Below are 17184 nucleotides of genomic sequence, written 5' to 3'. Positions count from 1 at the left end.
GCACGGCGGTTAGCTGGACTCTAACACTATTACCTAATGTTTTATATCGTAAAAGACGTTATACGGTAAGGTACATTTAAAGGGATCAAGGTTATTGATCCTCACAGCGAGGAGACCAGGGTTCAATTCCACCCTCGGCCATCTCTGTGTGGAGTTTGCATGTTCTCCCAGTGTTCCCGGGTTTTGTTCGGGTACTCCGGTTTCCTCCCACATTCCAAAAACATGCTAGGTTAATTGGCGACTCCAAATTGTCCATAGGTATGAATGTGAGTGTGAATGGTTGTTTGTCTATATGTGCCCTGTGATTGGCTGGCCACCAGTCCAGGGTGTACCCCGCCTCTCGCCCAAAAGACAGCTGGGATAGGCTCCAGCACCCCCGCGACCCTCGTGAGAAAAAAGCGGTAGAAAATGAATGAATGAATGAATACTATAATATTATAAGGTGGCAGGCTGCACAGTGGGCAAGTGGTTAGCACACAGGCCTCGCAGCTCGGAGACCCAGGTTCGATTCCACCCTCGGCCATCTCTGTGTGGAGTTTGCATGTTCTCCCCGTGCATGCGTGGGTTTTCTCCGGGTACTCCGGTTTCCTCCCACATTCCAAAAACACGCTAGGTTAATTGGCGACTCCAAATTGTCCATAGGTATGAATGTGAGTGTGAATGGTTGTTTGTCTATATGTGCCCTGTGATTGGCTGGCCACCAGTCCAGGGTGTACCCCGCCTCTCTCTCGCCCGAAGACAGCTGGGATAGGCTCCAGCACCCCCCGCGACCCTCGTGAGGAAAAAGCGGTAGAAAATGAATAAATTAATGAATGAATACACAAAACGAAATATGATGCAGCTTTTCCAAAACAGTGGGATCAAAGGTCATTTGGAAAAGAGGTTTGGAAACTATTGTGTCTAAAGTCCGGGTATTTATCCTGTGGTAAAATAATGAATAGTAGGGAAAAAAATAGGAATAGTCATAGACATGCGCATCCATCCAGCCATCCATTTTACTCCGCTTATCCGGGTCCGGGTCGCGGGGGCAGTAGTCTTAGTAGGGAAGCCCAGATTTCCCGGTCCCCGGACACCTCCTCCAGCTCCATCGGGAGGACACCAAGGCATTCCCAGGCCAGCTGTGAGACATAATCCCTCCGGGATGTCCTAGGTCTGCCCCGGGGCCTTTTCTCGGCTGGGCATGCCCAGAACACGCAACCGGGGAGGCGTCCGGGAGCCACCTCAACTGACTCCTCTCGATGTGTGCGCATGCCTATTAAGAACCAGATTTGGTGACCAAATTTGGTCTTCGGTGGCCAAATCTGGTTCTTAGGCATGCGCAACGATCAAAAATAACATTGCTCAGTATTGTATTCTGGCTACGCAAATTAGTGCACATCTAGATTCTGTAAATTCCTGAGATTTTCCAATAGAACAAAAATCAGCTAAGATCAGCAATGATAGCCCTGAGAACTAGCAGTGTCCGATATTGTCAAACTCTCAATTTCTGATACTAATATCAGCCGATACTGATATGTGTGACATGACATATCTCCTGATATGATGGAATGAACCCATGTGTTGTATACAGCATTTTTTTTAAACTCATGATCGGGAAAAATCAGATACCGATATCCACCGATTTGGTATTTTTATGCTGAAATAACCGATATCATCCCGACTGAGAACTTTTTTTCCTTCATGTCAGGTAAGTCATTCCACTCCTCCAAGCTCTTCTGCAGCTAGAACTCCAACTTCTGGATGGGTAGCATCCTTCTTTGGCCTCCTGGATGTCATCCAGACCACAGATCCGTGAATCCAGATGTGTATTTGGAATGGAAATTTGGAATTTATTTGTACTTATTTTCATTTCATCTTCTGAGGGGCTGCTGTTTGTGCTTTTTCTTTTTTTTAAACACAGAATGACCTTTTCTGTTACATTAAATTGTCATTGGGGGAGGTTGTATGGACTGAAGGTGCACATGACTCTTGATTAATCACCACCAGGGGGCAGTGACTTCATTGATCTCCTCTATTCTACTGACTCCTTTTCAAAGAATTAGACATTTTATTAATTCAATACTTTTTTTTTAGATATCAGAGCTGATGGCAGTTACATAGTTTAGCTTTAAAAAACATCCATACAAAAATAAATGGCTCACAAATGGTTTGTCAGATGATGACAATGTTCTTCAAAAACATTCACACGGTATTAACAAGAGACAATGAGATGGAATAGATGGGGGGAACCGCTGAACGGGGGGGCCCAATTGGGCGCCGTTGAAGCTACAACCGGCACTGATCACAGATCCCAAATGTGTTGAACAATTTCAAAATATACATTTGATTGTAACATGTTAATAAGTAAATGCAAACATGAGCAAAAATTGAATCATTTTTCCTGATTAAATAGTTTTTGCATAGGTATCAAAATCTGCAATTTTTACGTGTCACATTGCTCTTTTTGTCTAATTTGCATAGGCATTAGTAAAATTCACTTACTTGGAAAAACAAGACACCGAGTCCAGAGCGAGGTGTCATTTTAGAATAACCTCATAGATACAGTACTTACAGTAAAAGTTGTTCCTTTGATTCCTGCAGTGCATAAAAACAAAAATCATTACTGAAATATTCATTGTTGAGAATATTTACAATAAAAAGTCCCCTTTTTAGCATCGAGCTTAATAAGAAAAATCATGTAAAAAGTTGCTGACAGCTACATAATATTGTTCTCATATGTTGATATAAGGGCCAATAGGAGAGTTTAGAGCAAACTAAACCCGTGTGCACTGGGTGACTTTGAAATACCTGCACACTGCCATCATCAGTAAGCCGTTTGCGGTGTTTTTCCGTATGAGAGGCTCCACGTCAACTTCTGTCGGCCGCCTGACATGGCATGTATTGGAGGAGAAAATAGTATCGTAGATCATAATTACATCCGGTATGTTCCCTGCGTCCTTCCGTGTCCAGTGAATATAATAGAATAACTGAGGTCCAAACATAACAGAGACTGAGTGAAGCTTTTTTTGGAGTGTTAAGTGTTGTGTCAAGATGATGGCGTGGGTCTACGAGTGGCTCTTGTCGTAGTCCTTCACCATGCGCTTGATGTGGAACAGTTTGTGTCTCAGCCTGCGACACTCTTTCTTCTTAGACTGGTAATCTGACGTCTGAAAAACACACAGAACACATTGAAAAGAAAAAAAAACAAGTAGGAATTGCAATTTGGGGCGGCACGGTGGTCTAGTGGTTAGCGTGCAGACCTCACAGCTAGGAGACCGGGGTTTAATTCCACCCTCGGCCATCTCTGTGTGGAGTTTGCATGTTCTCCCCGTGCGGACAAATGTGGCCCGCAGGACACTAGTTTGAGGCCCCCGCCTTCATATGAAAGTTTAATGTTAGTGCGGCCCGTGCAAGTTTGATATGGATGCTGTATGGTATCATGTATCCAGAAAAAAATATTACATTTGATTAATGTTCATGTTAAAGGTTAAATAACTGTTAATAGTTATCCTCCCTAGCCGTGTGGAAGTGGTAAGTTTTTGGCTATTTAAGCTTAAAGGAAATAACTTCAAGGCTACCGTTTAGGTCGCTAGCTCTCTAGTTTGCGAGTTAGCATGTGTCTCAAGACCCTGCAGTTGCGCAATATGTTGTAAATTAAAAAAAAGTATAAATGTGACTATAGTCGTGTTTTGTCATGTCTACAGGGCTCTAATAATGCTTTGTTAATTTTAATCTGAAAAAAATAATTTGTCTACCCACCAACTATATGTGGTTTCTTAAGTTTTTATTATTTGCTGTTTTATTATTATTATTATATTTATTTATTAATTACTGATTGATTGATTTTCTTTATTCTTGATTTGTTTATTTATTTTTCATCTTATTTTGTGTAGAAAAATAAAAATTAAGATATTTGAGAACAGTGGAATGTTTTATCAGAGCTTTTCTTGTAGAAAATCAGAACCAAAGCACTGAAAAAGTTTGTATATTTTTCTGTTTTTAATAAATGCGTTTTTTTTTTTTGGAAAACCTGATGCGGCCCAGCCTTGCCCAGACCCCAGCTCCAGTGGCCCCCAGGTAAATCGAGTTTGAGACCCCTGGCCTAGAAATTCTGTCCATGAAAATTGTGAACAGAATCGGTGACAAAGGGCAGCCTTGGCGGAGGCCAACGTTTACCGGAAACAGGCTCGACTTAACTACTGGCAATGCGAACCAGGCTCCTGCTCCGTTTGTATAAGCAACCAGAATTAAACTTAAAAAATGGCATATTACAGGGGTGGGCTAAAATATCCTCAGCACCAAATATTATGCATCCATGTGTTATAATTTGAAGACATTTACAATAAAAATGAATACAGACCCGCTTGATGTCCTTCAGACGATTATACTCCTCTGCTACACCCTGAAAAGAAAATATAATCGTCTTATAATCATGATGGTGTCACATACAAGCTCAGCACCACTTCAGTATTAAATCTACATAGGCTTCGAACATTTAACCCTCCTCTTGTGTTGGGGTCGAGTACACGAGTCAAAACCGACCCGTTAGGTCATAAGAGATGATACCAGAAAGCTAACACAAGAGGAAGGTTAAAAAATGTTTCAATAATTCTGAGCCTGCCATAAATTGACATTTATGAGTACATATGTTTGACTCAGCTGCACGGCGGTCGAGTGGTTAGCGCGCAGACCGGGGTTCAATTCCACCCTCGGCCATCTCTGTGTGGAGTTTGAATGTTCTCCCCGTGCATGCGTGGGTTTTCTCCGGGTACTCCGGTTTCCTCCCACATTCCAAAAACATGCTAGGTTAATTAGCGACTCCAAATTGTCCATAGGTATGAATGTGAGTGTGAATGGTTGTTTGTCTATATTTGCCCTGTGATTGGCTGGCGACCAGCTGGGATAGGCTCCAGCACCCCCGCGACCCTTGTGAGGAAAAGCGGTAGAAAATGAATGAATATGTTTGACTCATTGGTTCTATAGTGGCAGAAACAGAGAGAGTGGGCCCTCCTGTCCTCTCTTTCATCCTCTTTGTGGAGGCGGGGCTACTTGTGAGCAGACCTAATTAATGGGGGGGTGACATCCCGATCGTAGGTGCTGGCTATCTGCAAAAATGTGATAGATCTTCAAACTTGCAGACTGCATGCAAAGCCTTAAAACGAGTGCATGTGTCGCCAGTTTAAAAATACATCCATGAACGCCCGGCAGCATAGCGTTGCCGACATTAATGCACTTTGCGTGGCCACGACTGTATATGTATACCCCCGGAAGCCAGTACGCCAATCTTGTAATCGAACACAGTGGGCTGCACGAGCCCCGTACGATACCCACACACGTACGAGCGAAACATACGGACGTCCACCTTGCATAGCGGGAGAAATTCTGCATCTCATCTGTAAAATACTACCAATTTTTGTTTCCGTCTCACCTGATATTTAGCAGAGGAGTCATCGAGTGTGTCCAACTGCCTGCTGAGTTTGTTCAACTGATCGTTGATGTCGTCCATCTCCGCACACATGCGCTTGTACTCCCTTAGGTCAGCATCAAACTCAGACTTATAGTCGTGACGTTGTTCGTCGGATGTTATCTCGGGGTACATGCTGGGAGGGAAAACAAAACGCATCGCCAGTCGGAGATTAAAAATAATAGGTCACATGGGATACATCCATTTGAGGTCTATACAAACGAACAATACTAACAGGAAGTCTGCTGTTGTACCTTTGGCCGAGTTCCCTCATGTATGAATATAATAGGGTTGAACGGCATGCCGCAGCAGATTAACTAATCCCCAAGGAAGAATGACAAATGCAGCCTTTTCATTGTGTTAATGAACCTCGAAAATGAAACTCGAAAATATCTTTTTCACACCAATATTTCGGCCGCAGTGTCATGTACAACAAAGGGTTTATTTTTCTAATCCAACAGATCTGAGAATTAAAACCGGGCCCCCTGAGAGAGCGCCAGAATTTGTCTGTAATCCACATGATGCACTCTTCATCTGCATCTCTACCTTTAATCCAACACGGTGTGTGAGCGGCACACAGCCATGGAGGCTTACTGACTGGCTCACCTCTCCCACTCTTCCGTATCGAGCTCGTTGCCCGTCTCGCCTCCTGTGGTGTACTCCGTCTCATACTGAGACTCGTCCATGTCAGGGTTACGCCTGCGTCTCTTGGCTCTGTTGGCAGAAGGTTTGCGTCCCCCGCCTGCCTCCTCCGAAGGACTGGAGCTGTTCCTGCCACCGTGGGAAAACACCTCTGACGGTCGGCTGGTTTTTCGCTCCGAGTACCTGTTGGTCGACCACAGAGACGTGAGAACGTTGAGCAAGGTCTAAAACTCAACTTATCTGGAGGTCAGGTCAAGTATGCAGTCCAGAATCACATTTCAACAAAGTGACTAAATTATCAAACACCACAGGAAGCTGACACAGACCTGAACTATGGTAAGCAATAAGCGATAAAAAAACATAAACATTAAAATATTATACTGTGCCGCCATATCATCAGTATCAGATTATATCGACCAGCATATGACAGATGAAAATATTTTCCTCTTGCTCCAATAACGTCTGACTGAGCTTGCCTTATAAACACAGAAGCCCCGCCCATAAGGAAGCTTGCTCCTCTGTGACATCACAAAAGTTACAGTTTTGCAACACCCTCTGAAACAGAGTGTTTTGAGCCATCACAAACTTCTTTCAGGGTTCACTTTCAAATGCGAAAACCTCATTATCTGAAACTTTTGACATGGTTTAACATAAGAATACAACGTTCTAACTAAATTTATAGGTCAAAAAAGTGGAAAAAAAAGCATAATAGGTCCCCTTTAAAACAGCTAATGTAACACCTGGTTTTGGTTACTTAATAGGACAGCACTATAGTGTCTAGTCTAGTCTTTTTCTGCACATACTGTAGTGGACACATCCTCACAAGGGGTGCTGGAGCCTATCCCAGCCGTCTGGGATACACCCTGGACCTAATTATCAGACATCCCTGGATAATACCACTATAAAGGTGACAATAGGGGTGTTATATTTTGTCTAGAGGGCTCTATTCATGTTGAAAAATGTAATTTTGAAGGTCTAAAACAGGTTTTCTCTGCTCTAACCACAATAATATTCATTCATTTTCATGGTGGATGCTGGAGCCTATCCCAGCTGTCTTCGGGCGAGAGGCGGGGTACACCCTGGACTGGTGGCCAGCCAATCACAGGGCACATATAGACAAACAACCATTCACACTCACATTCATACCTATTTGGACAATTTGGAGTCGCCAATTAACCTAGCATGTTTTTGGAATGTGGGATACACAACAAGGATTATTATAGGTCACATCCTACAGTCAGTCTGTGTGCTGGGGAGTTGGGGGGGGGGGCAGTTATTTAATAACACTAACAGGAAACAGGCCCAATTTTGTCGGTTTGTAAGGGATTTGTGAAGGAATCCAAATGCAGCACAGCAGATATTCGTTTTTAGACACAAAAATACGCAGTATGCATGCAACATTTTAGGAGAGTAGAGGACCATCTTTTACTGTGTGAAGGGTAGTTGGGTTATCATAAAGATCATACAGAGTATGCAGTATACTTGCTATATATTGTACCTCGGACATCCCCAGAACAAAAAACAATAAACATAAGAGAAAAACAAGGGAAAGATAATCCCACACTAGCTCAAAGGTCACACGCACAGCTCATTCCATGGGTAGGGCAATATGTTTTTTTTCTAACCGGAGTAGACTTTGCATGACCAGTCATAAGTAGAAATAGTGATGTTGAGCAATGGACCTACTCATTGCTGTCGTAGGTGTCCCCATTGAAGGAGCTGCTCTCCACCTTGGCCGGGGGGTAGGAGATGACACTGTTTGCAGAAGCGTTAAGCAGTCCGCCTCCTTTCTCTGACACCAGCAGGGTCGGGGCGTCCTGAACGCTGCGGCTTTCCTCCACATTGTTCACCTACGCAGGAAGGAACAACATAAACAACACGTCCACAAACCCTTTTTTTTCTAACTGACATCCTGCTCAAGAAACCGTGAGTAATCTATCAAATAAAGTAATACATCCCCTGATGAGGTAATTAGTGCAACAAGTTTAAAAAAATCAATCACTCAAGCATATACTTGGGCAGCATTGTCAAGTTATTTTATTTATACGCTTCATTCGCTCCACCTGACCTGAGAGGAGGTTTGGAGAACTCTTTAATCTGTATTTCCTGACTTCCTGTCAACGAGGCCTACACGTCCGTCCAAAATTCCCCACAGAGCCAAAGCAGAGGCAATATCGGTTTAGCCCCCCAAAACAATAAACACAGTCTGTGAAGTAGTTAGGTGGAGTACAGCTTCCCGCCTTGCGGCTGCTTGAGAACCCTATTCGCAGGGTGCAGCTCATGTAAAAATCCCAAAAATGCACTCCGACTGAGCAGAACCAAGCGAGCGCTCCAATGAATATAATAAAATAGCAGTCTACGTTAGTAAACGTCTAGTAACCGATAACTTGACTACAATAGTACACATAATCAGGGATGGATACATCAAAGCAGACAGAAGCCAGCTATACATTGTACTTTTATAGTGTGTTTTAATTCGGGCTGCAACTAACAAGTATTTTCTTAGTTGATTAATCTAAAGCTTGTTGTTTCGTTTAATCAATTACAAACATTACAAAGGTGTAATCTGTTCACTACTCTGAAGGTTTTGACTGGCGGACCACATTGGGTTAAAATATTTGGCGGAAGGGCCGTCTACGTGTAAGTGGCATGAAACAGAACTACTTTACTTTCTCACAGTGGAACAAAAAGAAAACACATCACATCCACAGCAAGTTAACGCATCACATAGATCAACAGCAGGTAAGCGCTAAACGTAACATGTATGATGCCCACAAGGTATGCTGGGTAGTCCGGCTGCAGCAACAGTATGAACTAGGAACAAAAAAAATGGATATGAAGAGTATGATGATTCCTACTTCTTTACTTGTTCTGACAATCAAGCATAATTGCACGGCAAATGTATGGAAGAAAGAGTACTGCATGCTACCCAGCATACCTTGCGGTGGGAATATATGGGTGGGGTTTTTTTCAAGCGACAGATTGCATCTGAATATATTGGCAACTGAAGCGTGCCACAGTAGCACTGCAAGTCATGTTACCGGCTACAGTTTTGACGTTAAACGTTTTTTGAAGTATTAATAATTATTAAGAATTCTTGACAATTATAAAAAAAAATTAAAATTATTAACAATTATGAAAAAATATTACAAATTTAAAAATTATTAAAAATTATAAAAATATTAACAATTATACAAAAATATATTTAAAAAATATGTAAAAAAATATTTAAAAATTATTGACATTTTATTATTTTATTATATATTTATTATTTTAAATTATTAGAATTATTATAAATTATTAAAAGTTATTAAAAGTTATTAAAATTTATTAAAATTTATTAAAATTTATTTAAAATTATTATAAATTATTTAAAATTATTTAAAATTATTTAGAATTATTTTAAATTATTTAAAATTCTTGACAATTCTTAATAATTATTATAATTATTAACAATGATTATTAATAATTATGAATTAAGACACTTGACAGGCCTGCAGTTTGCCCACCCTTGCCCTAGCCGGATCAAACGAATATGAAACCAACAAGCAATTAGTGGTTTGGTCCGTAACATATCAGAATGATGACTAAAGAAATAAAATGTCATTCACATATGAAAAGGTTAAATCAGAGGATAATTACATTTTTTTAATTAAAAATAACGATTCATCAAATACCAAAATCATTGCCGATGAATTGTCTCATTGATAAATCATCACTAAATTGACTAATTGTTGCAGCTCTACTTTTGATACAAGCCAGAGACAAGACTGAGGATACACGAGTACTTAAGTGTTTCTAGCACACAGACACACTGCAGAAAAAACCATCGATGACCTCATTAGGCAGACACAATGCAGGCCAAGCTGAGCATAATGAGGCCAGTGTGCGAGGTTATCACAACAATCCAGGTCTCTCTGAGCACAGCTACAGACTATAGTCCAATGTCATATCAACTCTGATGACTCACTACGATGCATGATACAAAGACATAAGGATATAATAAACCACACCTGTATGGTAAATCCATGTAACCGGTTATAAAATGTCAGGTAGCAATGGTACGTTCCTAATGAAATGATGATGATGTTTGTTTTAACGACTTAAGTAATGACTGCATTCAGTCATCAGGTTATCCAACTATGATTCCATTGCTTGAGTGGCAGCTCAAGCTAATCATCCACCCTGATTTCAGGTAAAAAATTTCTTCTGAACATTGTTGATGTTTATAAACCCCAAGGCAAGCTCGGCAGAAACCACCGGCTCGCTTGCTATCTTCTCGGCGTGTTAATGATTACTCCAAGTGAAACCAGGTAGTAGACCATGAGTAAACATTCATTGACTGCTATCAGCCATGAGATTGAACAAAGTCACTCCGTCAGAGGAAACACTGTACGATTGTGAAAACAATCTACTTCTAGAATCATCAACAAAAGGCACAAAAACACGCGAGCGATGCAATAGCATGAAAACATACTGAAAAGTCTGAGAGCTTGGATATTTTGAGCATGAAATCACCTCACTTATCTTTACAACGACTGATGACTACCTGGAATGGATGACTACATAACCCATGACATACCTATTGATCTGTTTTGCAAAAAGGGGAGGGGACTATTTTGTTATATAAAAGCTAAGAGACACTTTGGCTTTGGAAAGCATATGTCAGTCACTCAATCTGATAGAATTAAAAAAAAAAAAAGTAATGAAATTTTCCATCAGCATCTATATCCGAAGCTGGATTAAAATCCCTGCCCTTGTTTCCTGAACAGCAGACTAGCGACAGCAACTAAGAACTGGGGGTGGATAAGGGTGAAATGTGATTTCTCTTGGTGAATCCCATGCCGGTGCAATGTTATGTAACTGTGACCACGGTGCCGTTGTCTCTTACCCACTCCTCCACATCTCTGCCCTCCGATGCTTTCCCACCGACAAGAGGCTCAACCCAGAAGATGTTGGCTTTGCCGTAGCGCCAGATCTTGCCTCTCGCTTTGTGTGCGAAGAAAGCGGCAACGGCCAAGGCGATGACAATAAGGAATCCACACACCATGGCGACTCCCTGCAAAAATCAGACACAAGTTGTCAAAGATAAGTGGCACCATGAAGACAGTTTGTCCTAGATGAAAAAGTACACAATTTGTCTCTTTGTGTACCACAAATATGCTGATAGTGTTGATAACTAATAACAGATGACTAAAGCCGACGCCAAATTGTCCATAGGTATGAATGTGAGTGTGAATGGTTGTTTGTCTATATGTGCCCTGTGATTGGTTGGCGACCAGTCCAGGGTGTACCCCGCCTCTCGCCCAAAGACAGCTGGGATAGGCTCTTAATCTGTGGTAGCTACTTGCATCCATGGTTCTCATGATGAATTGTTGCTAAAGTGTAGTAAAGAGTGGTTAGCATGCAGGCCTCACAGTTAGGAGACCCGAGTTCAATTCCACCCTCGGCCATCTCTGTGTGGAGTTTGCATGTTCTCCCCGTGTATGCGTGGGTTTCCTCCCACATTCCAAAAAACATGCTAGGTTAATTGGCGACTCCAAATTGTCCATAGGTATGAATTTGAGTGTGAATGGTTGTTTGTCTATATCTGCCCTGTGATTGGTTGGCGACCAGTCCAGGGTGTACCCCGCCTCTCGCCCAAAGACAGCTGGGATAGGCTCCAGCACCCCAGCGACCCTTGTGAGGATAAGCAGTAGAAAATGGATGAATGAATGAATGAGTTCTCCACCTATTTTGTGTGGAAGTGGTAACTTTTTGGCTTCTTATTTTGTCTTTCCCCACACTCGGCCATCTCTTGTGTGGAGTTTGCACCGGGTACTCCGGTTTCCTCCCACATTCCAAAAAAAACATGCTAGGTTAATTGGCGACTCCAAATTCGTGAGGATAAGCGGTAGAAAATGAATGAATGAATGAATAAAGCCAATTCAACTTTTTTCTTCATTCATTTTCTACCGCTTGTCCTCACGAGGGTCACAGGGGGGTACACCCTGGACTGGTCATCAGCCAATCACAGGGCACATATAGACAAACAACCATTCACACTCACATTCATACCTATGGACAATTTGGAGTCGCTAATTAACCTAGCATGTTTTGGGAATGTGGGAGGAAACCGGAGTCCCCGGAGAAACTGGAATTGAACTCGGGTCTCCTAGCTGTGAGGCCAGCACGCTAACCACTCATCCACCGTGCAGCCCCCCAATTCAACTTAATAATAATATGAAAAAAATGGAATGCCACAAACCTCTTGGGGGTCCACGTAGCAGTAATGGTAGAGGTACGGGTTGTGTAATGGGAAGCCTCCCACTCCTCCCATCTGAGAGTAGCCCGTCTGATAGAGGCTCTGGCACATCATCAGCATGGGATTGTACATCATATTGGACGAACCCTGGGCATTGGGGTTCACTCCAACGATGTACACGATGTTTATGATGCCCTGAAAGGCAAACCACTCACCATTACTCGCGTACTGGCATCAAACATCATAAATCACACATTTCACAAAGCATTACTTGCATTAAACTCAATGAACGACTGTAAACAAATGACGTAACAAGTCAGAATTGGATATAAGGACGATGAAACAGGAGTAGCTTACCTGCAGGACGGCCATGATGACACTCGCTATCAGAAGTGCCAGAAAGTACTTCCTGCTACGCATGGCGGTAGATTTAGAGAAACTCGCGATGAAGAAAGCCAGTGAGCCGATGAAGTTAATGGCTGCCATGGCGATCATCGCGGTTTTGGCCGAGTAGGGGGAAATGTAGGAGCCGTAGTAGTTACCATATCCCCCATAACTGCCATAGCCACCGCCACCAAATCCTGTTCCGTAGCTGCCCAGGCCATATCCGCTACCGTATCCGGTCCCGGTTCCGTAGTAGCCATTTCCATACCCGTACTGCATTTCCCACATGAGCGTGGAGGCCACACACGCAAATATGGCCACGCAGAGCACGATGACAACAGCCATCATGGCCTTGATGATGCCGGGGGGTGACGACCATTTGTAGAAGTGTTGCGGCTTGTCCTCGATGTAGTACGATCCCGGGGGCGGAGGGTACGCATTGTAGTCACTCTGCGGCGTATGGAAGCTGCCCGGCGATCCGAACCCGTTGTTGGAAGGTGGGGTGTAGAGCGGCGGGCTGTCATAGGGCTGCTTGTCAAACATCTCTAAGACCTGTCGATGACAGAGACAAATCAGAATGTGACAAACTGGACTGTACACAGTGGAGAAGAGCAGATATGAGTTATGATATGGGAAACATGGGCGTGGCTGCCACTCGTAATGAGGCTGAGTAACAGAACCGTGTAAATCATTCACTTTTTCCAAGTACTGCGGTTAGTTGATGAAATCTTAGCTTTTAGCTTGTGTAAACGGTTTTATTGGGGGCAGAATGTATTTTTATGATTTTGTCAACCAGTTCACACCTGCTTTTTCCTCATGAACAGAAAAGAATATGAACGGAATGACCTCAGATTCAATTCAAGCAGCCAAATCAGAACCAATGCGGAGATGTCTGTACCAGTGCAGGGAGCTCAGCCAAACAATACTTTCATTTTTTGACTCTTCGCAGGCAGTCGGAGCCTCCTCTCTCTCCTGCCCCCGCAGTGTCCAAGACCTTGAACATGTTCTGCCCACTGCACATTTTGTTTTTCTACTGTTAGAAATCTTACAAAGAAGCAAGGCCGCAACTTAACAATACCCATTCTTTTAATCCTAGTCCTTCAGGGAGCGGGCAGAAGAAATAAGACTTATTAAACAATAAGAGATTATTAATAGACACACACTAACACACTAACTACTTATTTCTAAAATCACAAATACTTCAACTTGCTGATATAGTTCATCTTCAAACAGCTAAAATAATACATAAGGCTAAAAATAATCACTACTTACTATGGTACCCATTATATCATTAGATGCTCATATCACCTCGTACTTCGGTACGTGACAAAAATAGAATAAAAATTTTAAAAAAATAAAATTTTTAAATTTAAATTTTTAAATTTAAATTTTTTAAAATTTTTAAATGTTTTAAATGTTTTAATGCATCACATAATCAGTTCACAGTTCCACAGGTCCAAAAGGAGTAGGAAGAAGCAAAGCTCATTAAATCCTACCCCTCCATCTGGTACTTTTACAATCAGTAACTGTTACATTTGTTCACTTCCTGCTTTCCTAATATAGATTAAGTTTATAAATTTTAAAAATTAAGAAATTAAGAAATTAAGAAATTAAAAACTTTAAAAAAAATTTAATTTAAAAAATTTAAATTTAAAAACTTAAAAAATTTAAAAAATAAATTTAAAAATGAAAAATGCAAAAATGAAAAATGCAAAAATGTAAAAATGTAAAAATGTAAAAATTCAAAAATTTAAAAATTCAAAAATTTAAAAAAAAATTTTAATAACCTTTGCTTCTTCCTACTCCTTTTGGACATGTGGAACAATGAACTGATTATGTGATGCATTCAATTGTAATCTGATGCATGTTCAAATGAAATAAAACCATTACCATATTTATTCTTAAAGGAATGAATGATGTACTTGCAGTCCTATTAATTCATGGAGAAATACAACAATGTGATCTCGGCTGTGTTCACACTCCACACGGTCATAACTCTTCTCTCTATGGGACAGAGGAGGTCTCGCCTCAGAGCCTCCATCCCAGACACCCTCCTCCCATCATTCCTCCGTGTCCTTACAACGTCCGTCTCCAACACCCCCCTCCTTCTTACTACTTGCCTTTGTTTTTAGGAGCAGGAGGGGCAAAGTCAGGGCTTCTCCTCCCAGGAACAGTGTTGCTATGGAGTCAGGGTTACAAAAAAAAAAGAGAGGAAGAAAAGAAAAATTGGGGCACTGTCCAGGGAGGACCAAACAAGAGCTCTTCTGTGAGCCCCGGTGTCTCTATGAAAGAGATCAAATGCAGGTGCATGCAGGTTGTGGTTTCTATTGACAACCTTCCCCATTGGCTACTGAGTCCTACTCTAGTCAAGGTATTAGTTATGAAAAATTGTTATTTTCTCAACAGCAGCAGCATCAAATTCCACAAAAACAACAATAACACTGGCACGAGTCCTACCAGAATGGCATTTGTATTGCATAGGGCGGAGGGAAAACAGAGAGTTTGCACCAGTCGGGTCAGGTCAGACACCCACCATGTTCAGCCCGAGTTCCACTACAAGAGCCAGACTCTATCGTGTGCTGCTTCTGTTGGAATTCCACTCATACAATACAACGTCTCCAGTCTGGCAAAAAAAAAGTTAGGCCCCTGCCTGTTATGGTAATGGTTTTATTTAATTGGAACATGCATCAGATTACAATTGAATGCATCCCATAATCAGTTCACAGTTCCACATGTCCAAAAGGAGTAGGAAGAAGCAAAGCTTATTAAATCCTACCCCTTCCATCTGGTACTTTTATAATCAGTAACTGTTACATTTGTTCACTTCCTGCTTTCTGAATATATTTTAAGTTTATAAATTTAAAAATTTAAAAATTTAAAAATTTAAAAATTTAAAAATTTAAAAATTTAAAAAAAATAAATTAAAAATTTTTTAATTTATTTATTTTTTATTTTATTTTTGTCACGTACCGAAGTACGAGGTGATATGAGCATCCAATGACATAATGGGTACCATAGTAAGTGTCAATATAGTGATATATATAGCACATCATGACTGGTTCAAGACTCTTCATCCTTGTATTTAGCAAACATCAACTGCTTGTATTGTTTCTTGAATTGGCTCATTGTTGTGCATTGTTTGATTTCCTTACTCAATCCATCCCATAGTTTGATTCCACATACTGAAATGCTATGGCTTTTTAACGAAGTCCTAGCATATAAGTGTTTCAAATGTACTTCTTCCCTAAGATCATATTTCTCCTCTCTTGTAGAGAAGTATTGGATGACATTTTTTAGCTAATTGGTTATTTTTAGCCTTATGTATTATTTTAGCTGTTTGAAGATGAACTATATCAGCAAGTTGGAGTATTTGCGATTTAAGAAATAAGGAGTTAGTATGTTCTCTGTAGGCGTCATTATGAATTATCCTTACTGACCTTTTTTTCAGTACATTTAGCAAGTGAAGGTTGCTTTTACAGTTATTAGCCCATATTTTCCATTATGAATTATCCTTACTGTTATAGACTGTGAGACCCAGTTACACAGGCATCAGATTTAGATGAAATTATTATACCACCTGGTGAAAATACACTCATAATAGACATAAAAGTATGCTTATATGTGCCACGAAGTGCACCCACGCTTGACAACGTCAGAGGATACTAAAAGTACAGTTCCAATCAATTATCTATGTTATGAAGGTCACAATGCAGCCAGGAAATAGGTCAAGTGTACTTAAGGTGTGTGTGATTGCTGAGATTCAAGCATTTATATTCATGTTATTCCGAAACAACAACAAAAAAACATCAAAATGGAACATAATATAACAGGGAGACTTGTTTTCAATAACTCAAAATTATACTGAGGTTATTTTGCTTCTCTGTGTAAATATTTCTACCTGTTGGAAGATTAAAGCACTTAGTGTTCAATGTGTTTTCTACATTTTATCACTCTTTACCGACCACAAGCTACTTTTAACAACTGACCTCCATGTTTATTTCATCGGAAGGCAAAAATCTTGCTCGACAAAAGCACCTTTCAGCACCTTGGTAGAGCCTTACCTGAGGACCGCTGGGAAGAAAATGCTCTTGTCCTTAACGCCGAAGTAGTTTTTTCCCTCTAAAGTCAATTAAAAACAGTGAAAGTTATCTCGTTTCCAGTTAACTTTTAAGCTAACCTAGCGATGTTAGATTTGAGCCACAAAAGGTTGCCTCCACTTGGACAACGGCGGGACCCTCGCGCTCAGCAGCCTCGCAACAAGTGCCGCTTGATGGTCCCACCGTCCGCGGTGATGAGGCCGGCCGACCGCACAACACCCCACACACTGCATATGTTCTAGCGCCAGGGGTCAGCCTTTGTACACACTTTTTCGTAAAATCAATCATTAACTTCAGATAATTTCCCCACAAACTTCTACATCATGCGGATGTTTTTCTTCCATTTTATTATTATTATTTTTTTGTACATTTTT

At 41.1% G+C, this 17184-nt stretch overlaps 2 protein-coding genes across 3 annotated transcripts in view; both read right to left on the bottom strand.

The window, feature by feature from the left end:
- Nucleotides 1-17184, bottom strand: part of csnk1g2b (casein kinase 1, gamma 2b) — a 94375-nt gene that overhangs the window by 1850 nt on the left and 75341 nt on the right. The window lies entirely within an intron of this gene.
- si:ch73-61d6.3 (occludin) lies at nt 1552-17024 on the bottom strand. 2 transcript variants are annotated; one of them, XR_009129763.1, is made up of 10 exons: nt 16775-17024; nt 12687-13265; nt 12333-12524; nt 10977-11144; nt 7772-7935; nt 6050-6268; nt 5408-5579; nt 4340-4381; nt 2788-3146; nt 1552-2574 (listed from the first exon to the last, which is right to left on the bottom strand). XR_009129763.1 is itself a non-coding variant. In XM_058072343.1 (9 exons), the coding sequence occupies exons 2-9, from the start codon at nt 13254-13256 to the stop codon at nt 3045-3047; spliced, it is 1629 nt and encodes a 542-aa protein (XP_057928326.1). In that variant the 5' UTR covers nt 13257-13265; nt 16775-17024; the 3' UTR covers nt 1554-3044. The 2 variants fall into 2 exon arrangements, 1 of the variants encoding a protein (XP_057928326.1); XM_058072343.1 differs by having other exon boundaries at nt 1554-3146.

This window comes from Doryrhamphus excisus, chromosome 5, assembly GCF_030265055.1.
Source record: "Doryrhamphus excisus isolate RoL2022-K1 chromosome 5, RoL_Dexc_1.0, whole genome shotgun sequence".
In the NCBI taxonomy this organism is placed as follows: domain Eukaryota; kingdom Metazoa; phylum Chordata; class Actinopteri; order Syngnathiformes; family Syngnathidae; genus Doryrhamphus; species Doryrhamphus excisus.
The sequence above is the reverse complement of the archived record's forward strand: the minus strand, read 5'-3'. Positions and strand labels throughout refer to the sequence as shown.

Excerpts from the sequence above, each read along its gene's own strand:
- si:ch73-61d6.3 (XM_058072343.1), bottom strand. The coding sequence starts at position 13,256 with ATGTTTGACAAGCAGCCCTATGACAGCCCGCCGCTCTACACCCCACCT. Across the intron at positions 11,145-12,332 it reads GCTACGTGGACCCCCAAGAG|GGAGTCGCCATGGTGTGTGG; the intron begins GTTTGTGGCATT and ends TGATTTTTGCAG. Across the intron at positions 7,936-10,976 it reads GCAGAGATGTGGAGGAGTGG|GTGAACAATGTGGAGGAAAG; the intron begins GTAAGAGACAAC and ends CTTCCTGCGTAG.